The 27,251-nt window shown below is 66.6% G+C and overlaps 1 protein-coding gene across 4 annotated transcripts; it reads right to left on the reverse strand.

Moving 5' to 3' along the window:
• Window positions 1-565: 565 nt before the first annotated feature.
• On the reverse strand, window positions 566-27,251 carry SYT7 (synaptotagmin 7). Of its 4 annotated transcripts, XM_054275115.1 has the most exons (13): window positions 27,182-27,251; window positions 16,852-16,955; window positions 14,722-14,801; window positions 12,661-12,792; window positions 11,879-12,094; window positions 9,249-9,620; window positions 7,435-7,560; window positions 5,130-5,265; window positions 4,446-4,716; window positions 3,926-4,095; window positions 3,420-3,534; window positions 3,140-3,339; window positions 566-2,319 (listed from the first exon to the last, which is right to left on the reverse strand). In XM_054275115.1, exons 1-13 carry the CDS (start codon window positions 27,210-27,212, stop codon window positions 2,215-2,217), a joined length of 2,058 nt encoding a protein of 685 aa, XP_054131090.1. In that variant the 5' UTR covers window positions 27,213-27,251; the 3' UTR covers window positions 566-2,214. The 4 variants fall into 4 exon arrangements, with proteins under 4 accessions (XP_054131090.1, XP_054131091.1, XP_054131092.1 ...); XM_054275116.1 differs by lacking the exons at window positions 7,435-7,560; window positions 9,249-9,620; XM_054275117.1 differs by lacking the exons at window positions 7,435-7,560; window positions 9,249-9,620; window positions 11,879-12,094; window positions 12,661-12,792.

Genomic DNA, 27,251 nt, shown 5'->3' on the forward strand with positions numbered 1-27,251 from the left:
ACAGCGTTGTCCCCTGCTGCCACCTCCAACATTGTATCCCAGGGCCTGAAGGGTGGATCCAGAGGGATCTTATCCTGTGCAGGGAGGACATGGATGGCCCTCCTGCCATCCCTGCGTTTGGAGTTTCATTTATTTATTTAAGACCAGCATTCTGTGAATTATTTAACAGCCACCAGTGCCTTTTCCATGGCACCAGGACACAGGATATGGTTCCCTGCCTCTTCCTTCCCTTCGGAGCCACATTCCAGTCCCTATCCCATGCCAAGGAGCTCAGCCAGACCTGGATGGGATGGGAACTCACTTGGCTTCAAGCAGGCTGCGGGGGTCAGTGTTGTTTCTGACGCCCCCATGGGGACCCCAATCCTAGCAGGATCCCAGAGTGATGGGTAGGATAATACTGTGGGAATGCTCAAGACTAGGAGGGATAATGCTGGGGGGGATGCTCAGTGCTGGGGGGATGTCCCCCCCCCCCAACTCAGCTGTGGTGCTCACCCGTGTGTGGTGCCCCCATTCCCACCCCAGGATCCACCCCCTGCATTCCTCCCATCCCACAGATGACTCACGCTGGCAGTTACTGACTGTCCTTTATTACTGAGAGCAGGGGCTGCCTCCAGAAAACGAGGGGCCCCACTCCCCAAAAATAGGATTCTTCAAAGGAGGCGCCCCGACCCGTGCGCCCCATCCTTGGCATCGCCAGCCGGGCACCCCCCGCTCCAGCCGCTCCCCAGCCAGGCCGGGCCGGGCTCTTTATTGGATTTTTTATCTTTTTTTTTCATTTTTTTTAATTTTTTTTTTTTTTTGTCCTGTTTTTCTTTATTTTACACACCAGTTGGATGTTACCGTCACATGAAGAAGAGAGAACCTGAACAAGATCACGGCTACGAGCTCTAGAGTTAAAAATGAACACACAAACCCCCGGGGAGCCCGACCGCGGACGAGGAATCCAGCCTGGAAAAGCGGGGTGCCTGAGGGGCCGTGGGGGGCACCCGGCTTGGCACAGCCCTGGCCCTGCCACCTCTTCCCCAGGCATGTAAGTCTCTTTTATGTTAAAAAAAGAGAGAATATGACAAAAATACAAATGTCCCTAAAAGCGTTGTTATTACTGTAATAGCAGTATTATGACTTCTCTCCAGATTGTCCAAAATCGTCTAAATTGGGGCTGTGGGAGCTGCTGGGAGCCAAGGTTGCCACGGGGGGAGCAGGAAGACTGAGGATGATCTGGTGTCTGCCACGGAGAGCCACCACCGACCCCCTTGTCACCGCTGTGGGGCTCCCAGGTGGGTCTGTCCCTGTTTTTGGGGGTCCCAGGGAGTGGAGTGGGAAGGGGTCTGGCGTGTGCATCCCAGGGCTCCGCGGGGATGCTGCTGCTGGCACTGATCCTGCCAGGCTGGCTGTCCCAAGGAATGCCACCAGCCCGGGGAATGTCACCTGCCCTCGATGGGGACACCAGCGCTCGCTCCACCCTTTATCCCCAGGGGTGGGCACGGAGCTCCCGGGGCAGCCCCGGCGCCCGGATCAGCCCGGCTGGAAGGGGACCCTGTGGAGCTCTGCATTCCCCCGAGGGGCCCCTTCCAGCCCGGGCTGGGCGGGAGGGCAGGACCGGGGTCCCCAGGGCGGCTTGGGGCCCCCCCGCTCCCGCCGAAACCCGAGACGGAGGTAAAGCATCGAACCCGGCTGAAGGCAGTGCACGAAGGAGCCCGCTTTGGATAAGGAACTGAGTCATGGCTTCCGATCCCAGGAAAAGGGGCTGTCCCCTCCCCTCGGTGTGGGGGCGCGGGGGGACGAGCTGGGGCAGGGGGGCTCCGTGGCTCCGCTGGCGGCTCCGAGAGGTTTCATGGAGCTGAAAGGGGAGGGAGGGGGGTCCCTCTGGCACCCGCAGCCTGACCCCCTGAAATGGGAGACGGGGGGCGAGGCCGGGGAGGGGCCGAGGGGCTCCGGGAGCGGGGCTGGAAGCACTGGCAGAAGTCCTGCCCGGTGGTGGGAATAGGGATGGGGGGACATCGCTTCTGGCACCTCCTCGGCCGGGGCTGGGGGCGGCTCCGCACCCCCGCGCCCCAGGGAGAGGCGAACCGGGGGGCTCGGGGGGCTCCGTCCCCGTCCTCCCGCGGGGCTCCCGCCGGCCAGGCCGCTGTCCCGCCGGTCCCGGGCCGGGAGCGCCGCGGGAAGGGGCCGGGGGCTGGCAAGGGGGACCCCGAGCCCGCGGTGCGGGGGCGCTCAGGCCTTCAGCTGGTGCCACTGTGCCACCGCCTGCCGCGGGCGGGCGATCATGTCCTTCCAGTGCTTCACCTCGCCGGGACCGCTCTTCCAGGACAGGTAAATCTGCGGGAAACGCATCCCTGGAGCCACCGCGGCCTCTCCATGCCCACCCATCCCGCGGCCCGGCGCTGACGCCTTCACCCCCAAACTGCTCCAGCCCCGCTTTTCCGGGCTCGGCACGGGGCCGCGCTATTTTTATCCCTCAGTTTTCCATATGGCACCGCGGAAAAGCGCGTGTGCCAGCTCTCGCTGCTGCTGCTGCTGCTGCCACCTCGGGGAGCCGGTGCCACCGCTCCGCGGATCAGCGCGGAGAGCCGGGATGGAGCCGAGCTCGCTGCTAATTATGCGATCAAAAGTGATTAGCGAGCCTCAGGCCACGGCGGGGTTTTAAGCGAGAGTGGGATATCGTGGCCACTGCCTGTCCATCCCTGGAATCAGGCTCTTGGATGTGCCCACACAGGGGACACCGCCACCTCCTCCCCTGCTCGGCAGCCCGCGGCGCTGATCCAGGGATTTATTTAATGGATTTATCCCCACTGCTGAGTTGTCCCGACCCCAGCGCGGCGTTTGGGGATCACGGATGGGGATTATGGCGCTCGTTTGTCATCGTTGTGCTAACGAGGAGCTGGGTGATTTCGTGGATAATTCCACCGCTCCCATCCCCGGGAGTAATCCCAGGGGGTGGGATCCATCCCAGTGTGTCTCCTCATGCTCCATCCCTCCATCCCTGCCTTTCTGGGAGAGCTCCGGCCCTCTGTGGCTGTGACACCCAGCACGAGGGGTTCACACCGCGCTCCACACTGGAGGTGGCACCAGGCGCTGGCAGCCCCGGGCCTGGCTGTCCCCAATTCCCACCTGGGTGTCCCTCGGGCGTGTCACCCACCTTGCCGATGACGTCATTGCGGCTCAGCCTGTCCTTGTCCATGACGGTGATGACGATGGTGGTCTCGCGCAGCCGCTCCGTGGGGATGTCGAAGGCGAAGGACTCGTTGAAGACGGGGTTCAGGCACCTCTTCATCACCACCGTCTTCTTCTTCTCCACCCGCTTGTCCTTGTACATCAGCCACACCTTCACGTAGGGATCTGGCGGGAGAGGAGCCGCTCTCAGCCCCGGATGGGAGCCAGGGAATGCTGCCCGGGATCGGGGCCAGCCCGTGCTGTACCTGAGGTGCCCCCGATGTCCATGGCTTTGAGGTTCCTTGCCTTGATGATGTTCACCACGATGGAATTGGCTGAGGGATTGTAGCACAGCGACAGCAGCAGCTCCCCACGGCTTCCCTGCAGGACACACGTGTTCCCTGAGGACACCCACGCCCCCCAGAGCTCCTCTGTGGGAGCTGGGTGCTGGCATGGGACCCCCACCAGAGCAGCCCAAGGCTGGGGCTTGGGAAGGCACAGAAAATCAGGGCAGGACAGGAGGAAATGGGGCCACCCCCTGTGGGACATTTTCTGGCCTTGCTGGAGGCAGGAGAAGGAAAAAACTTTCATTTTAGGTCTACCTGAAACAGTTTGATTTGACCCAAAATGAGACTTTGGGCTACTTAATATAAAATTTGGGAAGAGAAAAATCTCCGTCAGATGTTGAAATGGAAAATGTCCCTGTTAGGACACTGCAGGGACAGGGAGTCACCTCCCCTCCCCAGGGGGATGAGGGGGTCCAGGGCCTTACACTGCCATCACTGCAGGGCTTCAGGTCCTTCCAGAAGGTCTGCATCTGGGTCAGGTCCACCTTGTTGAGCGGGATGGACACCTCTCCAATGGGATCATTGCGGCTGAAGCGGTCGTAGTCCAGGACCTGGAGGTACAGCACCCGCTGCACCACCTTCTCGTAGGGGAACCCTGTGGCACAGGTGGAAAAGCCAAAGGAGATGAGGAGCAGTTCCAGCACTGCTGCACCCTTCCTGTGCTGGTGGCAAGACCCTGGCACGACAGGGAACAGCCCACGGCACAAGGAGCTGCTGCCACATTAATTCCCACATCTGCACTCACCCATGGGGGCACGGAGCCTTCCAAACCTTCCCTTTCATCCCCTTTATGGGATGCACATCCAGCCCGGCCTCAGTGGCTTGGCCAACCCATCGCATCACCACCAGCCACCACTCTGGTGGCTTGAGCTGAGCTGAACCCCAGGAGGGTCTCATGAGGCTCCGCTCCCACCCTGATCCCCTCCAGCCCATCCCAATCCATACCTTCGAAGAGGAAGGTCTCGTTCCAGTGCGGGTTGAGGTTCTTCCTCTTGACCTTGGTCTCCAGCTTGTGCTTCTTGTCGGGGAGCAGGTAGATCTTGACGAAGGGGTCGCTGGTGCCGCTGAAGTCCTTGGCCGGCAGCTCCTGCGCCTTCATGATCTTCACGGTCAGGGTGGACTCCTGGAAGTTGTAGCCGACGCTGAACTGGATGCGGCCCAGGTTCTCCCGGCTGACGCCCTCGTGGCCCTCGTCATCCTCGGAGCCCGGGGAGAGCTGCGGGAGGGCGGCAGAGGAGGGGGGTGAGCGCAGCGCCGGGGACAGGCGGGGACCCCGAGCCCCGTCCCCCAGACCCCAGCCCCGCCGGCTGTCAGGGGACATCAGCCTCTGCCCGGCTTCCCGCTGCCCCCACCGCTTCCGACGGCTGCTGGCTCGGCGCCACTCGTCCCGCGGAACGGGAGCTCCAATTAGCCAAATTCCTCCTGACAGCGCATCCCTCACGTGTCCAGCCCCGCTCGCTCCCCCGTGCCAGCCCGGGGGACACGTCCGCGCCGCGCCGGCTCGGCCGACGGGACTCGGCGCAGCGGGCGGGGACGCGCCGGAGCGCTTGCGGATGGCGCGGGGAGGAGCCGGGAGGGTCGGACACCGAGCGTGGAGACCCCCAAACCCAGCGCACCCCACCCACCCACCATGAGCATCTCGCTGGTCAGGGAGTTGGCCAGGTCGGAGACGGAGGAGTGCGGCTCCGTCTTGCGGTCGGACTCATCGTGCGGCGGCTGCCCCGGTGCCGGTGCCGCGTTCCCAGCCTTCCCAGCGGCCGGCAACCTGCGGGAAGAGAGGCCTTGGAGGAGAGGGGCCGGGAGCCGGGGGCGAGACAGCGAGGGGCTTCCCGGGCGCCCTCTGCAGCGGGCACTGAGCCAGCGACGGACGCTGCCGGGACACGCGGTGGCTGCAGCCCGCCAGCGTCCCGGCCCTGTCCCAGCGCCAGCTGGTGGCCTGGCACCTCTGGGGCACGGCAGCGGGTCCCCTGGCCACGTCCCACGGCGATGGCAGGGACAGCGCGGTCCCCACAGCACCCACGGCTCTGGCTGTTCCTCACACACCAACACCCTCCTGTCCCGGTGGGTGCCAGGCACCCACGGGTGCTCCACGTGGGCTCGCTGCCCATGCCCCGCTTCACAGCCCTGGGATCGCTGTCCTGCTGTCCCCACACTCACAGCGCCGGGCAGGGTGGGCAGCCGGGAGCGGCGGGAGGCAGACGGACAGAGCAGCGATGGAGACAGGCGGGAATGCGCCGAGGCCACGCTGCCACGAGGCACGGGGACAACGGGACACAGGCGCGTGGCGGAGGGGACAGGCAGCCCGGGATGCTCCCACCCCCCCGCCACGGCTCCTGTCCGAGCTGGGAGACGGTGACAAACCACCAGACGGACCGAGAGGCGCAGGGACACACGGGAAGCCACAACATGCCACGGACACGCACCACCACGCCAAGCACACGCAGACACACACGGGGAGGGGACATGGAGGGGGGGCGATGGGGACACCCACACGCACACACGGGATGGCACCCAGGAAGGACCGGAGAGGCCGAGGCAGCTGGGGAGGCAAAATCAGGTTAAAAACAGGGAAAATGAAGGTGGAGGAGCCGGCGGCGCGGCCGCTGAGCGAGGAGGCGCCGGTGGAGCCGGGAATGCCGGCGGAGGTCACGGATAGCGGGAGAGAGAGCGGGAGAGAGCAAAAGAAAGGAGGAGCAGCGTCGTCCAGCGCCGGCCTGCCGGGAGGGAATGGGAGAGAGGAGCGGGAGACGGATGGACGGACAGACGGAGTCGCCGGGACAGGAGACACGCCGAGGCTGGAGCCGCCGGGGACGGGCTGGAAGGAAGAAGCTGCGAAACAGGGATGGAGGAGATGTTTTGAGGAAGAAGAGCGGGTGGTCGGCAGCGTCGGGGGTCGGGAGAGAGCCGAGGCTGCCGGAGCGCGTCCCCTCCGCCGGCTGATCCTGCGGAGTCCGGGGAACGAGGAGCGGGAGGGATGGAGGCGGGGAGCGCCATGCGTGTGCTGGGATGGGGTTTGGGAGCAGGGAGCTGCGGCAAGCGGGGAGCAGGAGCGGGGTCTTGCGGCACAGCCACCCACCCGCCGTGTCCCCCGTCCCCTCGGCACGGGCTGCCGGTGCTCCCGGCGGGGACCGGCTGCGCAGCGCGACGCCGGGGAGGGAAGTGCTAAAAGATGGAGCGAAACCAAGCGGAGCAGGGTAAAAATAGCCGGCGGGCGAGAACGGTGCCAGTTCATCCGCACGCCGACCACACGGGGAGGCAGCGCCCGCCGGCTTCACACCTCCTCCCCGCTCCGGAGGGGATGAGCACCCGCTCCCGGCGGCGCACGGACCCTCTGCCTCTGCCAGCCAGCGCCGTGGCCGCGGCCGGGCGCCGGTGCCGGGGCTGGATGCGCTGCCGAGCCGGGAATGCGGGAGCAGCCGCAGGCGAGGGCCGTGCCGTGCCGGAGCAGAACGGGGGTACGGCATCCTGCCGGCCCGTGGCGCTCGCTGTGCCCCCCCGCCACCGCAGCGGCGTCCCCGGGTCCCCGGGGAGCTGCCCGTCCCGCCGGGATGGAGGCGGCAGCAGCGTGTCGGGATGGAACGCGGCTCAGCCCATGCGGCATCGCTCGGGGGGCGCCCCCCGTTCCCCCCTGTCCCTGAGCGTGTCCCCCACCCCCCTCCCCGCATGCAGCCAGGGCCGGGAAGGGCAGGAGGGGAGGGAGGAGGGAGGAGGGAGGAGGAAAGGATGGGGGTCCTCTCGGTGCCGCCGCTCCAGAGGCAGAACCGCGGGTGCCGGTGCCGGGGAGAGCTCAGACGTCCCGGTGCCCGCTGGGCCACCCTGTGCCGCTCCAACCTTCGCGCTCCACGAGGCCAGCCTCCTCCTCCTCCTCCTCCTCCACCCTGGGTGAGGCCCTCGTCTCCTCCTCCTGCGGGACTGGCCTCGTCCTCGCTCATACCTCTTGTCCCCCTGAGCGTTCGCCTGGTTCGGCTGCGTCCCAGCGGGTTGCAGGTCGGGAATATTGGCAAAGTCATCTTGCTCTGAGAGTCCCAGAACCAGGGATAGCACCACCATCCGGCCTTCCCTGCCCGGGCGGCCCCGCCGGCAGCGGGAGAGAGAGAGAAAGAGAGAGGAGAACACAGCGTCAGGCAGGGAACCGGCAGGAGCCGGCGGCGCCCCGCGGACCCCCGGCGGCCAGGGGACCCCGGCTCTCCCCGCCGGCTCCTGCGGGGTGGCGGTGCCGGGATGGGCGCACAGGGCTGTGGGGAGAAAGGCTCCAGGGAGCCCGGCAGGCGTGGATACCCGCGCTGTCCTCCACCGGTCCGGGCAGGGAGGGTGCCAAAATCCTGATGAAAGGGGGGGAAAAGATGCCTGGAGGGGCTGGGAAGGAGGGAGAGCGTGACAGGAGTGAGGTGCCAGCATCATTCCATGGAGGAAGGGATTGGCGGTGCCGTGGCCGGGCTCTTTGGCCTCGCCGGGTCTGTCACTGCATTTACGCCGCGGCGCCGGGGAGGGTGAGCGGGGTGAAAGAGCGAAAGAAAAATCGATGGATGGGGAGAGAGGCGGTGGGGAACGACAGCAGCTCCTCCGCTGGGAAGCGGCGCTGACTCGGCACGTCTGGGCTCTGCGGCTGCTGCTCCCTCTCCGCCAAGTCAGGCTGGAACCAGCACGGGCGCTGGGTAAACAGGGAGAACGTGACCCTCGGGATGGCTGGAGAGCCGCAGCTCCACGTAGGGCAGCCGGGAAATGGAGCTGGGAGGAACCTGGGAGAGCGGAGAGGGGATGGTGGGCAGCGCAGCCGAGGGTGCCTGGAGGAAGGTTCAACCCTCTCACCAGAGCGGGACAGGGTGGGGTGGGCACCCAAATTTGGATCTCATCTAATCCTGGTGCAGGAAGTGTCAGCTCATGGAGAGCAGGGTCACTCCTGCACCCCCTCCAAGTGCCACCAGCCTGCAGAAAGCAAAGCCGGGACCTCAGCATTCCTTTTTCCAGGGTGCCAGGGGGCAAACAGCGGCCGGGGAGGAGCTGGAGAATCCAAGGCAAGATGGAGCCGGGGGGCCCAGCTCTGCAGAGGAGGGACAATGTCATGTGCCGAGACAGGGTGACAACACGGGACTCGGATTAGTGCCCGGGGTTTGATGCTGGAAATCCAGCGCCGATGGAGGAGATGGGGTTAAGGCGGATTAGAGATCCCACAGCTCCTCTGGCTGGGAATGACATCGGGGCCCAATCACGGTCACCTGGCACGGGAGACTCTGCCATCCGCACCGTGACAACTGGGGACAACGTCACTCCCTGGGGACCTCGCTGTGGCGTCCTTGGGGATGGAAGGGGATGGCCAGGGACGTGGGAGCAGGGGAAGGGCACGAGCTCTTCCCTGAGCCCCCCGTGAGCCGGGGGGGACATGGACCTTCCCAAAGGCCAGGGGCAGCGTGTCCCCAAGGGGGTGACAGATGAGTGGCCGCGCCGGGGCAAGTAGAGGAGCAGAGGAGAGAGGGATGGGCAGAAGGAAGGAGTAGAGGAGAGAGGGATGGAGAAAGGGCTCTAGAGAGGGATAAGCAGAGGGATAGAGCAGAACAGAGAGGAACGGAGAGGGGATGGAGAGAGCAAAGGAGCGGAGGAGAGCGATGGAGAGAGCAAAAGAGCAGAAGGACAGAGCGGTGATGGAGAGTGATGGAGCCGAGAGAACAGAGGAGGGGAAGGGATGGAGAGAGGAATGGACGGGGGCGGAGAGGCGAACGCAGAGGGCAGCGATGGCGAGCGCACACTTACAGGAAGGACTTCATGTCCAAGCCGCGGTTGCGGATTTGCCCCACCACGTGGTCCCAGCTGCCGGGGTTGGAGCGGCTCCTGCCCCCGGCCATCCGTGTCTTGGAGCCGGCGGCCGTGCCCTGGCGCGCCGGGCCGGCGCCGCGAGAGCCCCGGGAGTTGGCGGCGGCGGCGGGGGAGCCGCTGTGGGCCTGCAGGTGGCCCAGGCTCTGGCTGGTGGTGGGCTGGCTGTGGTTGGCGCGCTGGTGCTGGCTCAGGGGCTGCTGCAGACTTTGCTGGCGCACGAGCGTGCGGGGCCTCTGGAATTTGGGATCGCCTGCTGAGGTGGGGATATACTCAAGGGTAGTGGCTGTGGACAGGGTGGAGTCCTCGAAACTTAGGGAGAGGAAGGGTAGAGGAGAGGAGAGAAAGGAGAAGAAGGTGAAGGGGCAAAATTGGAGGAAGGAAAAGAAGAGAGTTAGAGAGAAGATGCCCCAGCGCAGGGAGCGCTCCGGCGGGAGCCAGCGGGGGCAGCGCCCGGATCCTCCGCCTCTCGCCCGCGGCTCGGCCCTGCCGGCGGCGCGGGGGGCTCGGGCCGCCGCCATCCTGCCTCCCGGCGGGCTCGCCAGGGCCGGATGCCCACCCGCTCCCGCGGCCGCCGCTCCGCCGGCGCCTGCCCAGCACGCCGGCCGAGCTGCTCTGCGGGATAATGAGGCTGCTGCGGGGAGGCAAATCCCGCGGCGCCCGCTCACGTGCTGCCAGCCAGCCCATCCCGGCGCCCGGTCCCTCCCAGCCCAGCCCAGCCCAGCCCAGCGCCGCGGGGGCTCGGCGGCCCTGCCCCTCCGTGCTGGGCGCTGCGGGAACGGGGAGTCCCGCATCGCCGAACCCCCGGGGTGGTGACATTGCAGCGAGGCGAACCCAGGGCCAAGCCAGGCTCCAACCGGGGCGGGAGATCACGGGGTTGGGGGGTACGGACGCAGCTCTGGTGGGACGCAGAGCCCGGGGCGCACGGGCTTCGTGTGGGCGGCGGAGCGCAGAGAGCGGGGGATGCCCCAAGGAAGCGGCGCTGGCCATGCAGCTCATGCGTGGCGCGGCCCATGCAGCCGCGCCGGATAGCCCGCGGCAGCCCGGGGAGCTCGAGGCCACGAGATCAGGGGAGGAAAGACCTCCCGGGACCACTGCCCGGCACCGAGGGGTGGCCTGGAGCGGCAGCCCCCGACCCTGTCCCCGTCCCGAAGCGGTGCCATCGTGCAGTGCCAGCAGCGGGGACAGAGGAGGAGCGGGGAGGGATAGACAGCTCCAAAAAGAACAAAAAAAAAAAGGAGGTGAAGAAAGAGCGAAAGGTGGGAGAAAGAGAGAGAGGAGGGAAGGGAGAGTGGAGAGGAGCGGAGAGCTGGGATGGACGGAGCCCCACGGCCGGGGCCAAAGGCACTGCCCGGACGCTGCCGCCCCCCCCCCCTCCGCGCTGCCGCCGACCTCCTTTCGTTTTCCTATCGAATCCTAAATTAGTTCAATTTACAACCTCTCAGTCACAGGAAACTAAATTTGGCTCCTGTCGGCCCCGCGCCAGCTGGAGGCGCGAGTTCCTCCAGCGCCGTGCCAGGCGGCGCCGCGCCCTGCCCGTGCCCGTGCCCGTGCCCGTGCCCATGCCAGTGCCCGTGCCCGTGCCCGTGTCCGCACGGATCCCCCGGCACCGGCACCGCCCGACCCTCGGCACGGAGCCCCGGGCACCCCGACCCCGGCGGAGCTGCGCCAGGGGGATGCTGGAGAACGGGGCGCTCCGCCACGTCCCCTAAACCCTGCCCCTGCCGCCTTGCTCCGTCCCGTCCGTCTGTCCGGGCTCCCAGCGAGGGGACGGCTGGAGGCTGCGCCGCTCCCGCTTTTCCTCGCCTCTCCTTCGCTCCTGCTTCCCAGCGCCCCACTGGAGCGCAGCAGCCTCAGCAGAACGGGCGGTGTCACCGAGCTGTCCCCGAGCGCCCGGGACCCCCCGGCTGCCGCAGCCCAGCGCGGAGAAGCGGAGCAGGGACCGGGAACGCCGGACGGAGCCACAGCCGGCACCCCCCGCCAGAGGCGCGGCGCTGCCAGCAGTGAAGGGTCTCACTGAGACCCCCACCCCGGCCTGGAGCCCCGCAGAGCCCGGCAGAGCTCGGATTTTCCCTAAATCCCTAAAGTTCCGGACTTCCCCCAACTTTTCTCGGCATCGGGTGGCGGTGCCGGCGCCGGGTCCGGTGGCTGTGCCGGGGGCCAAGGGAGCGCACGGACGGGGGGAGATGCCACACACTGTCCCTGATTGTCCCTGAGGGATGGGAGCACGGGACAGCTCCTCCTGCCTTTGGGACACCACCGAGGTGGCGCTGCCTGCCCTGAGGAGCCGAGCTGGGAATGCTGAGCCGCTTCCCACCGGGATTGGGCAGGGCCGCCCTCAGCGCTGGGACAGCGCCCAAAGGTGCCGCTCCTGCCCGGCCGCCCCTGAGCCCAACACCGCTGGGAGAGCGGGAAACGCCTCCTCTCCCTCGGCACGGTGGTCCTGGGGACCCTTTGGCGGCCCCGGGGACCCGTCGGTGTCCCCAATCCAAGCGCATCCGCAGCGGGGAGCGGGCCCCGGGCCCGCCGGTCCTGGCCGTGCCGTGCCGGACCGTGCCGTGCTCACTCACTTGGACAGGCTGAGCTTCCCTGCGGCCAAGTGGCTCTGCACCGTGTGCCAGCGGCCCCGTGCCGCCTTTCCAGCTCCGGGCTCGCTGTGGGCGGACACGCTGCTCCTCATTCCATCCTCGCCGAGCCGCTGCTTGTCCCCGGGCCGGCCGTCGCGGTCCCCGGACAGCCCGGCGGCGGCCGACGCCGTCAGTTTGGCCCCTGATAACAGAGAGCCACTGGGCCGGGCCGGCGGCCGGACCCCCCCAGACAGACACGAAAGGAGCCGGACGGACACACGGATGGACGTGGGGAGCCGTCGGGGAATGAGGGGAGTGCGACAGAGCCGGAGGGGGCAGACGGACAAGAGACGGACAGACAGACAGAGAGAGAAAGAGAGACATCAGCACTGCAAATAAAAAAGGGGGGGGATCCTGGCCGCGGGATGCGCGGGGGGCCTCGGCAAAACATCCAAGAGAAAGGGCGGAGGAGGGAGAGGGTCGGGGGGAGGGTCCCGCTCGCCGGCAGCCCAGCCCCGGGGGGACCCGTCCCCCACCGAGGGGGTGCCCCCAACGCGCAACCCCGTCCTGGAGGGAGATCCCGGCCGTCCCCGGGAATGCGGGAAGGAGGGGTTGCTCGTCTCCATGGGACGGCCCATGGGGTGGCGTGCGGGGAGCCCGGGAGCGAGAGGAGGAGGAGAAGGAGGAGGAGGAGGGAAAGGGGGAGGAAGAGGAGGAGGAGGAAGGCGAGTGGGTGCTGCCCATATACTCACTACACGGAGCAAACTCGGTAAGGAGAGACTCACTTGAGGGAAAGGCGCGGATCACCGTACGGAGCGTAAGGAGAAATGTTTAGGATAAACTCCTTGGGAGGGTAGGAGCTCCATTTCTGCTGCACTGTGTTGTCATTGTTATTCCAAAAGTCTCTGTCTAGATCGCTACAGCGGCCGGGTTCCGGGGGAGAAAGAAAAGGGAAATACAAGAGAGAGAAGCTGAATTCCTGCGAGAGAGAAGGAAAAGCAGCCCTCCGCCCCCGGAGCGCCAGGATCCTGCGGAGAGAGACGGGGAGCCCACCCCTCGGACACCAACACACGCACACACACACACGGGCACGGACAGAAGGATGGATGGAAGGAAGGATGGAAGGAGGGAAAGAGCTGCGGAGAGACAGGAGCGGGCGGCTCCACCGGCTGGGAAGGAGAGAAGGATGTGGGGGGTGACGGAGGCGTCGGCGAGCGCGGAGCCTGCGCGGCATTCCCAGATGTGTGTCCGTGCGCCCTCGGCACGCGTGTCCGTGTGTCCTCGCCTGCTCTGCAGCCGGCTCCTGGAAGCGCTCGGTTAACCCTGACAGTGCTGCGTGCTGGGGACCCTTGTGGATCCCTTCCCCTGGGGATCCCTTCTCTTGTGGATCCCTTCCCCTGGGGATCCCTTCCCCTGGGGATCCCTTCTCTTGTGGATCCCTTCCCTTGGGGATCCCTTCCCTTGTGGATCCCTTCCCTTGGGGATCCCTTGGGGATCCCTTCCCTTGGAGATCCCTTCCCTTGGGGATCCCTTCTCTTGTGGATCCTTTCCCTTCCAGATCCTTCCAGATCCCTTTCCTTGTGGATCTCTTCCCTTGGGGATCCCTTCCCTTGTGGATCCCTTCTCTTGGAGATCCCTTTCCTTCCAGATCCCTTCCCTTCCAGATCCTTCTGGATCCCTTCCCTTGTGGATCCTTTCCCTTTTGGATCCCCTCCCATGGAACCAGCCTGGGCCAGCACAGAACCTGGATCTCCTGGCTCTGGGAAGCCACTGGAGCTGTGTTCCAGTGGCTGGGGGGCCCGGCAGCTCCCACTGGTGCTGGAAGACTGGAAAAGTCTCCAACACCCACCTGCAGCTCCAGGTGGATCCCGGCTGTATGGAATGTGCTGGAGTTTGGGAAAGCTGCCCATGTCAAGACATGGGGTGGGATGTGCCTTCCCCTCCGTTCCCAGCTCCTCCTGGTTGGCTGGGAGCAGCCATCCAGGTGCCCCTGCACCCTGATAACGCCCAGGCCAGCCATGGGAGGAAGTTTTCCATGGGCTTATTCCAGGCAGGAACTTTTCCCCTCCTGGTGGTCCAGCTCCCTCCTCCTGGAGGCCTGCGGAGGGTGTGGAGAGGCAGTGCTGGATCTGGGATGCCCAGGAGAACACCCTCAGCTTCCAGCCTCCACCTCACTCCCTACCCAGTGCTGTGGGATGCCCCAGCTCGGCTCTCTGTTCTCCATGGAATGCCCCAGCTGGGCTCTCCTTCCTCCATGGAATGCGCCAGCTCAGTTCTCCTTTCCCCATGGAATGCCCCAGCTGGGCTCTCCTTCCTCCATGGAATGCCCCAGCTGGGCTCTCCTTCCTCCATGGAATGCCCCAGCTGGGATCTCCTTTCTCCGTGGAATGCCCCAGCTGGGCTCTCCTTTCTCCGTGGAATGCCCCACCTCTCTGTTCCCCATGGAATGCCCCAGGTTGGCTCTCCTTCCTCCATGGAATGCCCCACCTCTCTGTTCTCCATGGAATGCCCCAGCTCAGTTCTCTTTTCTCCATGGAATGCCCCAGCTGGGCTCTCCTTCCTCCATGGAATGCCCCAGCTGGGATCTCCTTTCTCCATGGAATGCCCTTGGGATGTGGAACCGCTCCACCCCTGCCAGGCAGAGCTCAGAATCCACACCCAGGCCCGGAGCATCCCTGGGGACACCCACGCCGATGTTCCCGTGACTCCACGGCTCAGTGGGACACACGGGATGCTGGAGACACCCACCAGCTCTCCCAGTCTCCCCTGGAGGAAGCTCCTCTCCCACTGGGAGAAGGGATGGCCACCTCTGTCCTTCGTCTCCCCCCCCCAATCCTGGCACCTACTTGATGGTTTTCTTCTCGCTGCGGCCTCGGCTGGAATCCGGAGTTCCCACAGTCTCCAGGGAAGTCTTGTAACGCTTTCCCTGTGGAAGAGAGAGGAGAGGGGGTCAGGGGGTCACAGAGGACCCCTGGAATATCCCAGTGGAAGATGGGAGCTGCCACCACATAGAGATCTGGATTTTGCCCTTTCCCCTATGGTCTCCAGGCTCCATCCCAGCCATCCAGGCAGCAAAATTCCCAAAGGCTCCATCCCTTGGTCCCTGGGGGCTCGTGCCCTGCCTCACCCCAAGGACAACATGGCCACAGCCACCAGCATCCCATTCCATGGCCTCACTGGGAAGGAGTGGATAATTTTAGGCCTAATTGGGCCTGAATTAATTGAGTTCACCTTTCCCAGCGCCAGGGAAGTGCTGCCATAGGATAATGAAGCTGGAGCTGGCTCCAAACTGGGGCTGGTAATCAGGGCACTCCGGCAGGTTCCGAGCGCTGCAATTAATGCCAATTATCCAACAATTGGGAGCGAGGATGCTCCGTGCAGGGCCAGGTGGATGAGGTGGGATGGGAACAGCTGCTGGAGCAGGATGGGGTGGAGAACCAGCCCTTGCATCCCACTGTCCTGGACCTCAGGAGGCAGGCCTGGCCCTGCCTCCCCATGGAATAGGAATGTTTCCCTTTTCTCCTTCTTCCCAGCCTCTTCATGTCCACATGGAGCCATCTCCTTGGCTTGCTGGGACACCTGGACCCTCAGCACGGTGTCCTTGGGCAGCCAAGGGCTAATCCTGCCAGGAGCTGCAGGGGAACACCTGGACCTCCTTGGATTCACATTGGCTAATCCTGCCAGGAGCTGTTGAGTCTCCTTGGATGCCCGAGGGCTGATGCTGCCAGGAGCTGCAGGGGAACACCTGGACCTCCCTGGATGTCCATGGACTAATCTAATCCTGCTGGGAGTTGCATGGATGTTTGAACTTGGATGTCCAAATCCTGCCAGGAGCTGCTGGGGAACACCCTTGGATGCCCATGGACTAATCTAATCCTGCTGGGAGTTGCAGGGATGTCTGAACTTGGATGTCCATGGACTAATCCTGCCAGGAGCTGCTGGGGAGCACCTGGACCTCCTTGGATTCCCAAGGGCTGATTCTGCCGGGAGCTGCAGGGAAACACACCTGGCCCTCCCTGGATGCCCCTGGGCCGACCCCACCGGGAGGCACGCCCGTGCCTGACCTCGCTGGATGCTCCCAGGCCATCCCAGAGGGAATCATCCCCCAATCCTGCGCTCATCCGTGTCCCCAGCTGCGGCGGCTCGGGGCTCCTGGGGACACGGTGGCCGCGTGGGCTTGGCCGTCATTCCCGCATCCCGCTCCAGCTCCGGGCGCTCCCGAGGGCCGCTCGGGATGCGCCTTCCCGGCCAATTCACACTCCTTTGTTCCTCTGCCAGCGCCAGCCTCCTGCGTTCCAGTGCTTTTTCCTCTCTCTCCCCATGCCCTGCGTGGCACCTGGAAGGGCCCTCCCGCTGCCTCACCGCCCTGCCGAGCCCCTCTGCCATTCCCAAGGGAATGCTGCCTTCCCACGGCTGGGGGTGGGCATCTCCCCGGCGGGAAGCGCCGCTGCCATCGCAGCACTTGACCCAGATTCGATTCCGATGGCGAAGGAAACGTGGCCGAGCACGTCCTGCTCCCGGGAGAGGAGGAGGAGGAGGAGGAGGAGGAGGAGGAGGAGGAGGAGGAGGAAGGATGCGGGAGGGCGGGAGCGCGGTCCCAAGCCCCGGTGGCGGTCGGGGAGGGATGAGGGATGCCCAGCGGGTGGCACGGATGGCTCACGGCGCCCGGCGCTGCCAGGCAAGGGCTGGCCGCCTTCCCACGGGGCTTTTCCAGGCAGGAGCGTGCCCAGCAGGACAGGGGCCAGCTCGTTCCGGCTCGTCACCAATATATATCCATATATTTGGAAACTTCCCTTTGTGCCACACAAACAGTTTCGCCCAAACATTTCATTAGCGCGTCCGGAAAAGCCCAAATAAAAGCTGCAGCCGGCGGCTCCGGGGAGCTGCCTCCGCTTGGCTGCTGCTGCCCTGGAACAGGGAATCGCCCCCTGGCGCGGGGGGCCCGGGATGCCGGCAGGGAAGGCGGCCACACTCACCATTTTCCGCTGGCACCACTGGCAGATCCCGCAGAGGACGATGGTGACGCTAAGGCTGACGGTGATGATGGCTGAGACCAGGAGCACGTCGCGGGAGGGGGTCCCTGCGGGGAGCAGAGCACAAAGGGGGGGTCAGAGCCGAATCCTGGGCTGTCCCTGCCGGGGCGCAGGGAGGGAAAGCACAGGGAATGTGATCCAACGGGCTCCAACTCCGCTCTGCAGTGTCCCGTCACGGTGGGCACCCCTTGGCCTCTCACGAGTGTGTCCTGGGGGGAATCCGCCCTGAGCCCTTCCCGGGAGCTCAGGCTGGAGCTTCAATCCCTACTGGCACCCTGGAGTGCCCGCAAAGGCCGCGGCCGCTGCTTTGTGGGACAATCCCACACGGATTCATCCCAAATGGCAGCGCAGGCCCTGGTGCAATCCCACACGGATTCATCCCAAATGGAAGTGCAGGCCCACTCCTCCCAGCCTGGCCTTGAGGGCAACATCAGGGACCCCAAAAACGTGGGGAGGACCCATCAACCTCATCCATCTCCCAGCATGCAGAATGACCACTGTGGGGTGGAATACGGGCCCGAGGCGGCTCGGACGGGTCCGGTGGGACCCCAGACCGGTTCAGCTTTGTCTCGGGGCAGGACCCCCGGCACAGCATCCCTGCCCGTGCCCGCCGGGACGGGATTGTCCGTGGCGGGAGCCGCAGCTGGCGGGGCCGGAGCAGCGCCGGGAGCAGCGGTGCTGCAGTATAAATATTAAACAATAAATGTTAATAATTAATTCGCCCGCAGACCTTGTTATTGTAACGCAAATTCCCGGCGGCTCCGAGGCCGGGGTGAGTCAGAGTGGACCGGGAGGGGGGATCGGGGCTCGGGAATCGCCCCCGGCACGTGCCGAGGCGCCCGCAGCTCCCACATCCCCGCTGGAATCCCACCAGGAAAGGGGGCGGTGGCCGTGAAGGGGGCATTGGTGACAATCCCTCGTGCACGCGGTGAGGGTGGCTTTGGGGACAGGTCCCCCCTGCAGCACCCGCGCTCTCTCCATCCAAAGGCAGCTCCTCCGTCGCTCCCGGATCACGAGGAGCCTGTGTATAAAACTCACATAGCAACTGTTGCCTAGGAGGGAATTTGGGACCAGCCCTTAATTTCCAACATTTATAAACCCCGGCTGGATAAGCTGCCGGGGGAATGGGAAGCAGCGGGCACGGCCGGAGAGCTCCGGCCGCCCCCCCTGGCTGCGACCCCCGCCCGTTCAGTCGGCACCGGGCAGTACTGAGCGGGCTGGGATTTGGGATCAGCTCTCCTTGCCCCACCGCCTGGTGCTCCCTGCTCCAGCCCGGGAGCGCCGTGACCCCTCGGGCTCAGCCCGGAGCTCCCACAGATCCTTCGCTCCTTGCGGGGTCAGGTTCATCCTCAAATTAATGTGGAGAGGGGGAATCAAAGGAGAAGGCGAGGGAAGGAGTGGGCGCTGCGGAGGCACCGCGGTGTCTGGGGAGGGACATCAGCGAGCGCGGGGTCCCGGGGCCAAACTCCCCGTGCCAAGGTGCCACCACCCCCCGAACGTGGCGTCACCCCGCGATCCCGATGGATTCACGGGCGGGATCCCGCCTGGGGGGCTCCAGGGGTGTCCCTGTGCTCCAGGGCTGGGTCCGGCCCTTCCCGGCGGGATCCCCAGGGCGGGGGGAGCCGTTCCGGGCCCCGGGCTGCGCCGCCCTCAGCATGACTTCAATGCCTCGTTTTCCAGGCAATTAGCGCTCCATTAATTAAAGACTCGGAGCGGCTCGGAGCTCCTGGCGCGTCCCCAGCCCCGGGGCGCGGTCCCTGCGCCGGGCGGGATGCGCGGCACGGGATGCCCCGGGCCGGGGGGATCTAGGGAGGGACACGGGGAGCTGCGTGGCGCCGGGACACAGCCCCGGGAGCGGGGACAAGGTGGAAACGCGCCGCTTGTTTACGCCGCCGCTGGCCCTCCTTCCCTGCCGCTCTCCATAAATCTCCGCGGCTGCCAGGGCGCATCCAGGCGGGAGCACGGAGACGGCTGGGAGGGACTTGGGGGTCCACGGCCATGGGGTCCCTGCGGCCGTGGTGTCCCAAATCCCGGCGGGACTTCGCTGGTCCTGCCTCATCCCGGGGGGGGGGGGGGGGGGGGGGCAGGAGGCGGAGAGCGCGTGTCGCTCCTCGCAGGGATCGAGGTCCCAATCCCGTCCCACGTGCTGGCAGAGCAGGGGATGCTGCGGAGGCTGGGATGGAAGGGGGTGGAACATCCCTGCGGCTTTTTCATCAGGATTCAATGCCACTTGACGGGATATAATTCCACTTTTCCAGGCCGGTATTGATGAGGGGATTACCTGCCTCCTTAGCGCTGCAGCTCTCCAGAGTGGAATTTGTGCTGCGTGGGCCAGGCAGGAGGGTCCCTGTTCCAGGGGGAGAGGGCTCTGGATGCGGGCAGAGGGTCCTCATGTCAGGGGAGAGTCCCTGTGCCAGGGGAGAGAGTTTTGGATTCGGGGGAAGGGTCTCCATGGCAGATCCAGGACAAGCAGGGAGCCCCTGCACCCTCCTCAGTGCCCAGTTCGGAGTGGGAGATGGGGAATGTTTGGGAGATGGGGGATGTTTGGGAGACAGGGATGCAGCCACGTGCCTATCCTCCTTCATCCGCCTCTCCTGCCGCCTCGGGATTAGCTGCCTCCGGAGCACGAGCGAGCTCTGGCCTTTATGGATGCGAGGGAACACTTCAAACCCGACCCCGGCACAAGGAGAGGTGCGGAGATCCAAGAGGGATTAGCCCTCTCCCGCGGCGGGTGAGACGCACCCGGGGCTGGGAGGAGCTGCCAGCACTGACAGATCCCACACACGGCTCAGCTCCGGCGTGTGCGGGAATGGTGGGTGTGGGAGCCAAGGCACAGCCCATTCCAGGGGAGCCCAGAAGTGTCCCTGGGCATCCTGGTGTCCCTGAGCATTCTGGTGTCCCTGTGCATCCTGGTGGCCTTGTGCATCCTGGTGTCCCTGGATATCCTGGTAGTCCTGGGCATCCTGGTGATCCTGCAAATCCTGGTGTCCCTGTGCATCCTGGTGGCCCTGGGCATCCCAATGATCCTGTGCATCCCAGTGATCCTGCAAATCCTGGTGTCCCTGTGCATCCTGGTGATCCTGTGCATCCCGGTGATCCTGGGCATCCCAGTGATCCTGCAGATCCTGGTGTCCCTGCGCATCCTGGTGGTCTTGGGTATCCCAGTGATCCCACACATCCCAGCATCCCTGCACATCCTGGTGATCCTGTGCATCTTGGTGGCCTTGGGCATCCCAGTGATCCTGCAAATCCTGGTGTCCCTGTGCATCCTGGTGTCCCTGGGCATCCTGGTGGCCCTGTGCATCCTGGTGGCCTTGGGCATTCCAGTGATCCCACACATCTCAGCATCCCTGTGCATCCTGGTGATCCTGTGCATCTTGGCAGACTTGTACATCCCAGTGATCCTGCACATCCTAACATCCCTGTGTATCCTGGTGGCCCTGGGCATCCCAGTGTCCCTGAGCATCCTGGTAGTCCTGGGCATCCTGCTGATCTTGGGCATCTTGGTGGCCTTGGGCATCCCAGTGATCCTGCATACCCCAGCATCCCTGTGCATCTTGGTGTCCCTGTGCATCCCGGTGTCCCTGACATCTTGATGTCCCTGCGCATCCCGGTGTCCCCGTGCACCCCAGCACCGTTGGACACCGTGGTGTCTTTGTGGTGCTGGTGGCTCTGTGCACGCTCAGCTCCAGGACAGGCGTTGCTGGGGCCCACCAGGCTCATGGGCAGCTCCATCCATTCCCCCCTATTCCCTGTTTCCCTGTGCCTGTCCCAGGATTCAGCCCCATCACCTCCAGCCAAAGCCCACGGCCCTGGAGCAAGGCTGGGAAGGCAAAGCCCCTGCAAGGGACATCCAGGGATGGTTCCAGCTCTCCCAAACAATGACTCCTGCACAGGATGGAGAGGCTGGAATCTCCATGGGGTGCCAGAGGCTTTGGATGAGCAAAGACTTTGGAATAAGCCTCACACCTGTGGCACCACAGCTGGAACGGCCCTCTCTGCAGGTGTCCCAGTGAGGATGGCCCTGTCCAGGCTCTCAGGGCCGCATTTTTGGATCCAGACCCCGAAATTCCCAGCTTTTGTGGACACTCCCTGGCTGCTACTCAGCATTGCAGCCCTGGAGCATCCTCCCACTCACCCTGTTCCAGCGGCGAGATCCATGGATGCCAGGCACCCTGGGGGGGGAAATCAAAGCCGTGGGGAGCCCCCCCAGGCCAGGCTCCCGCTGAGCTCCCTGGAAGCGGTGATCAAAGCCGGCATCCGCAGCTCCACACGCAGAAACGGCTCCATGTGCCAAGCCGCCAAACCGGCAGCGGAAACGCGTGCATTCCCGGGAAAAGGGCAGCGGGAGAAGGTGCCAAGCGAGCAGCGCGTCCCCCCGCCCCCTCCCCAACATTCCACCGCCATCGTGGTGGTGGCGAGCTTGGAGCCGGAGCGGGATGTGACGCCGAGCCTGGATGGGGATGGTGGTGCCGGGGAGGATGAGGATGGTGGTGCCGGGGAGGAGCTCCGGGATGGGAAGGGACCGGGCAGGAACGCGGCGTCGGAGCGGCCCCTCGTGCTGCAGGGCCGCACGGCACCGAGCGAGGTGGCCGCGTTGTCACCACGGGGCTCCCCAGATGCTGCCTGCCTGGCGCCAGGCCATTAATTCCTCCTCTGCTCATCCTCCCACTCATTTGCTTGATATTTCCCAAACCTCTTATTTTTAGGATGCAGCTGAAAAGCTGTGAATTTGCAGCTCTCGCTCCTGTGCAGGATCCCGGCCGCGGGGCGGGGGGAGCCGGCCCGGACCCCCGCGGGCACAGCAGGAACGCGGGATCCGAGCCCTTGGCACAGGGACGGGGAGAGGGGATGGGCACGGAGGGGGACGAGGCTGTGCTGCCATGCCTGGTAACAGCCTGGTGGGCATTTTGGGAATGCTGCGAGCCAGGCTTGGCGCGTCACGGGGAGGAGCGGGAGGGCTGGGCCAGCTGGGCCCGGCGGTGCCACCTGCCCACGGGCTCCCGGCGGCTCTGGAGATGCGAGGGATCATGGGGAGCCCCACGGCCATCCCGCTGCCCGGCAGGATCCCGGGATCAGCCTCGGGGGACAGGAGCGGTGCCGCAGCTCAGCGTGCTCTGGGCGGGAACGGGCGTCTGCTCCCCATCTGTCTGTCTATCCGTGCGTCCTCTCCAACACATCCATCAATCTCTCCATCCATCCATCCGTCCGTCCATCCCTCGTACACATCTGCCTCTCCATCCAGCCATCTGTCCGTCCCCCGGAGCTGTCAATCCGGCCGGCTCTGCCTCCCCCACGCCGAGCTGCCGGTCCTGGGGGGCTTCGGGGGGCAGAGCCCACAAACACCGGCACCGCCACGGGCGGCTGGGGCAGCTGAACGCCGACCCAAAACACGGCACAGCTCTGCCCAGATGCTCCCAGGCACCCCCTGTCCCCGCCAGCTGCCGTGCATGCATGAGTCCCTCCTGTGTCCCCTCCAGCCCTGATGCCACCCGTCCCTGCTCCGCGACCACAGCAAGCAGGAGCTGGGCACGGAGGGAGAATTTGGCAAGGGAAGGCGCTCCTTCCCTGGTGCCGGGCTATTTTTGGCCGAGGATTTCCGGAGAGCCGTGTGGTTTCTCTGCCTCGTGGTGCCCACCCAGCCTCTCTTCCTGAGGAGCACCCAGAACCCCGGAGCCCCCTCTGCTCCCGCGGTTTGCATCCATCCCCATCGCCATCCGCATTCCCATCCCCATCCCCATCCCCATCTCTATCCCATCTCCATCTCTATCCCCATCTCCATCTCCATCCCCATCCCCATCTGCATCCCCATCTCCATCCCCATCCCCATCTGCATCCCCATCCCCATCCCCATCCCAGCCCCAGCTCCCGAGAGGACGCCGCTGATCCCCTGGCCAGGCTGGTTCTCCACATCATCCCTGCTCCCAACCGAGCCCTCAGGCATGGCTCCCCAGCCCGGAGTGACCCCAGCCCCCCTTCCCTTGGCGCAGGATCCTCTCCTGGCGCTGGAGGAGCGCGCTGGGCTCTCATCCCGAGTGGCACTGCCAGCTCCCGCGCTGTCGCCACTTAGCCTCTCGCCCCGGGGCTCTCCATCATTGCCGAGCCCTTCGGGTGACAGCAGGAGAGAGGGAGGGCACGGAGCCAGCGGCTCCCAGGGAACAAGGGCGGGCAGGCTCCTCGCAGCCCATCCCGGCTCCAGGGGCCCCCGCTGGCCTCCCCAGCTCCCCGATTCCCCCCGGGCAGTGCCCCCCGGTGCCGTCACCCGGGACCCACGGGTTGTGACAGCAAGGCCGCCGTGGGGACAGGATTCCCGCAGGGAGTTCAGGGATGGGCGATGCTCGGGGTCAGCCCTCAGAGCCGGGGGCTGGCGGTGCTGGGAGAGGAAGAGGAGGCTTGGAGGGGAACACATGGAAAGATGGAGAAACGCAGCTCGGAGGGAGGAGGCAGAGGAGGGGAACGAAGGGCCGAGGAAGGCCCCAGAGATAGGGGAAGGTGCCCGGGCTGGGTGGGGGTGGTGGAAATCCTCCAGGAGCGCCTGATCCCGGGGCTGCATCCTGCAGGGACATCCATGGGGCAGCAGGGATGGTCATCCATGGTGGAGCGGGGACCGGACCCATCGCCCCCCGCAGTCACCGGTGTCCCACAGCCCCATCCGCAGGGGGACAGCCGCTCACCCCACCTCCCCTGGACACCCCCGGGCTGCCTCCCGCGGGCCGTGCCCCCCTCGCAGGGCCGGGAGCGGGGCTGCTGCGCTGCGCTGTCCCTCCGCCGCCGCGCCGGCTCCGTCCCCGCCGGCGCGACCGCTTCCCTTCAAAGCTCATTAACTCCCCCCAAGGTGACCCTCTCCCTCCTGCAGCCAGGCCCGGGGACGCCAGGAGGGGACGGGGCGCTGGGGGGGCACCCGGGGCTGGCAGCGGGGCGCGGAGCCTCCCGTGCCACAGCCACAGCGCTGGCACCCACAGGGATGGGGATGCTCCGCTCGGCGCATCCCTGCCCGCCGCCCCCTAGCCCAGCCCGGCCCCACAGACACCCCCAGCCCCCCGGCAGCCACAGCCAGGGGGGTCCGGGCCCTGCTCCACGCTGGGGTTGTGCCCATCATGCCCGCGCTCCGGCGGCTCTCCGGGAGCCGCTCCCTCTCCGGATCCATCCATAATGGATATTGTAGCTGAGCCCCCGGGGGCCGGGGGGTGGCAGCGATATTATCTGCATCTGTCTTCATTCCCCGCTCCCCCCTCCTTCCTCGGCAGGCGGAAAAGCCGCGAGATCAGGCGCTGGAAAAGCCGCCTCCGGCTCCGCTCCTGCTCCTCGGAGTCAGGGGGGATCAGCGAGACCTCCCTGCCAGACCCCCCGCCCGGGGGGAGCCCCCCAATCCCTGTCCTTGCTGTGCTCAGGGGGGTCCTGGGACGCGCCAGCGCGGGCGTGGGGAGGCTGGAAGGGCTGGAATTGGTGGGAGCGAGGAACGCCCACCGTGGGGGGCTCGGCACCCGCGTGGAGCCCCCACCGCCAGGGAAAGCGGGATGGAGCCGCTCGGGGGACAAAGGGCCGGGCTGAGGCCGCGGGGATGCTCCGAGGCGCCGGCGGGAGCGTCCCTCGGGCTGGAGCGGAGGGGTTCGCTGGGAGGGCACCCCGGAGCGGCGCAGGACGGGGGCCCGGTGGGTCGGGGGCTCCCGCTCCGTGCGGGACGCGGCTGCAGCAGGTGCCCGGCGAGGCCCGTGCGCTGCCATCCCCGCGCTCTTTGTCTGCCTTCCCGCCCTGTGTCGCGCTCCCTCACTCCGCCCGCAGCCCCTCGGCGGCCCCCGCCCCGCTGCTCGCCCTGCGCCGGCCCCTCTGGGAGCGCGGCTCTCCTTCCCATCCCCGGGAGCTGCTCCCAGCTCCAGGGGCTCCATCGCCCGCTCCGAGGCGGTGCGGGGGGAAAACAGGCAGCTGCTGCCTGGTTATTGATTCACCACCTCCAGCCGCCGCGCGGCTCGGCTCGGAACGCTTCCAGCCGGGAAAGATGGGGACGTGGGGAGCAGGGCCCCCGGCACGGGCTCGCTGCTGAGATGGAGCTCTAGGGTGCGAATGTCACCCAGAGGGGACAGCTGGGGCCAGCGAGGGGACAGGGATAGGGTGGGGAGAGGCTGGCAGGGCCAAGGGAGCTGTCCGGTGTCCCCAAAGCGCAGGGACGCTGTCCCTGTGGCACAGAGGGCACCTTTGCGGGCAGCCCCGAGCTCTGCCTGGCGCCTGGACGCGGCTCTCCTGACACATGGTTCGGGGGTCCCTCATCAGCACAGCCCCCTGCGGCCCCCCAAAAACGCCTTGGGAAGCGCCTCAGCTTGATCCCAATTCCCAACACCCCTCGCCAGCCAAGACCAGACTCCCTCGGGCGTCTCCAGCCCCAGAAGCGCCCCAGCAGCACCTCCGGGCTGCTCCCCAGATCCCTCTTTCCCTGGGCAGCAAAGTTTCCCGAATTTCCCGGCATCTTCTCCCCCCATGACACGCAGCCAGCGCCGGGGGCCGCAGCCGCTGTCCCCGCACGGTGACACGGAGCAGGGCACCAGGAGGACGAGGCCGGTGCCACCTGGGGCAGCGTTTTGGGGGCACAACAGGCACTGCTTCACCCCGGGATGTGCCTTGGCTGGCTCTTCCCAAATCCTGCGGGGGTGTGAGATGACAGCACCCCCTCAACCTCCATCAGGCACCACCCGGAACCCCGTCAGCATCACGTCTGGAAAATGCGGGAAAGGTGGGAAGGCGGCGGGAAGCAGGCAGCGGCAGGGCGCCTGCACAGGTGTGAGCACCCCCAGCGCCCCACGGCTCCGGGCTCACGGCACAGCCGCCGCCGGTGACGTGGGAAAACTCCCACGTGACGGGAGCCCAAGCAGCCGGGAGCACGGGATTTGGGAATTGGGGAGAGGGGCACTGTCCCCCCAAATCCCGCAGCTCCAGCTCTGTCCTGGGAGCCTCCAGCCCGCCAAGCAGAGCCGGCCACGGCACCGTCAGTGGCCCACCGGCCAACGACGGGGACATCCGGCAGGGACAAGGGGGACAAACCGGGGGCAGGCGCAAAGTTTGGAGGGGGAACGAGGCAGGAGCAAATCTCGGGCACCGGGAGGGACGGGCAGCCCTGTCACGCTGCTGCCGCCGGGGACAGGCCGGCGTCCCCCCTGTGCCAGTCACCCCCCCGGGTGACCTTGGGCCAAGCCGTGCCGTGCCGCGCTCCGGGCATCGCTGCGGGGTCGCGGTGCCCCGGGATGGAGCCGCGGCCGGGGGGAGCGCTCGGCCCGCGGGCAGGCGCGAAGTTCCCCTCGAAGGCGGCTCGGCCGGAGCCTCCGGCTGCCGGGCAGCGGTGACGCCGTCACCTGCCGCGGGTGACAGCGCGTGGCGCGCCCCGGCCCGCCCGATCCCGCAGGCCTGGCACCTGCAGCTCTGCCCGGCGGCGCCCGCTGTCCCCGCCGGCACGTCCCCACGCCACCGCAGGACACGCCGTCCTTCTGCCCGCTCCCCGGGCCCCGGGACACGGCGGCCAGGCCCCGCCGAGCCGCATCGCTCCGGCGGCAGCATCGCCGTGCCTCCGCACCGGGCTCGGGCACCCCCAAAACGTCCCCGCCGGCGTCCCAGATTCCCCGGTGCGGGGCCGACTGCTGCCTTCCCAGCATGAGCTCAGCAAATCCGCGGCGGAGGAAGCCCCTTCCCCAGCCGCCCACCCCCGCGTGTCCCGGTGTCATTCCGGAGGTGCGGCAGGACGGGGCACGGGGACCCCCAGAAGGACGGAGGGGGCGGCAGGTGAGGAGCAGGGACGTGCTGAGCTCCGGATGCTGCTCTGGATGGCGGGATTTGGGGCTCGCCCGGGGCTCCGGGGCTTTGCTGGGGGTCTGGGGAGCGGGATGCTGCCCCCGAGGCTTGGGGTGTCCCGGGGGGGACGCGGGGCTCCAGCGGCTCCGCAGGCTGGGGAGAGGGGGGATGTGCTGGGTGTTTGTCTGGGCGCCGGCGCCCGGCGGGATTTGGGGCTCCCCCCGCGTTTTTTGGGGGGCTGGGGAGCAGGATGCTGCCCGCGGGGGTTGGGGTGTCGCCGGGCGGGGGGTGCCGGTGGCTCGGGCAGCTCCGCAGCGCGGTGACAGCGGCGGCGGCGACTTTCTCCCCAAAGTACCGTAACTCCCGGGGCGGCGCGGGGGGAAGCGGGCAGCGGCCGCGGCGGATCCCCGGGGGGGCGGCGAGCGGTCGGCCACCCCCGGTGCGTGTCCCCGCGTCCTGCGTGTGTCCGTCCCCCCCTCCCCGGCGGCGCGGGGCTCACCTGCGCTGGCAGCCTCCGGGTGCAGGTACATGGTGGCGGGCGGCGGCGGGGCGCGGCGGGGCGGCGGGGC

The sequence above is a fragment of the Melozone crissalis genome, unplaced genomic scaffold (assembly GCF_028551555.1).
Source record: "Melozone crissalis strain CALT ecotype California unplaced genomic scaffold, PUWL_Pcris_2 ptg000018l_1, whole genome shotgun sequence".
Lineage (NCBI taxonomy): Eukaryota > Metazoa > Chordata > Aves > Passeriformes > Passerellidae > Melozone > Melozone crissalis.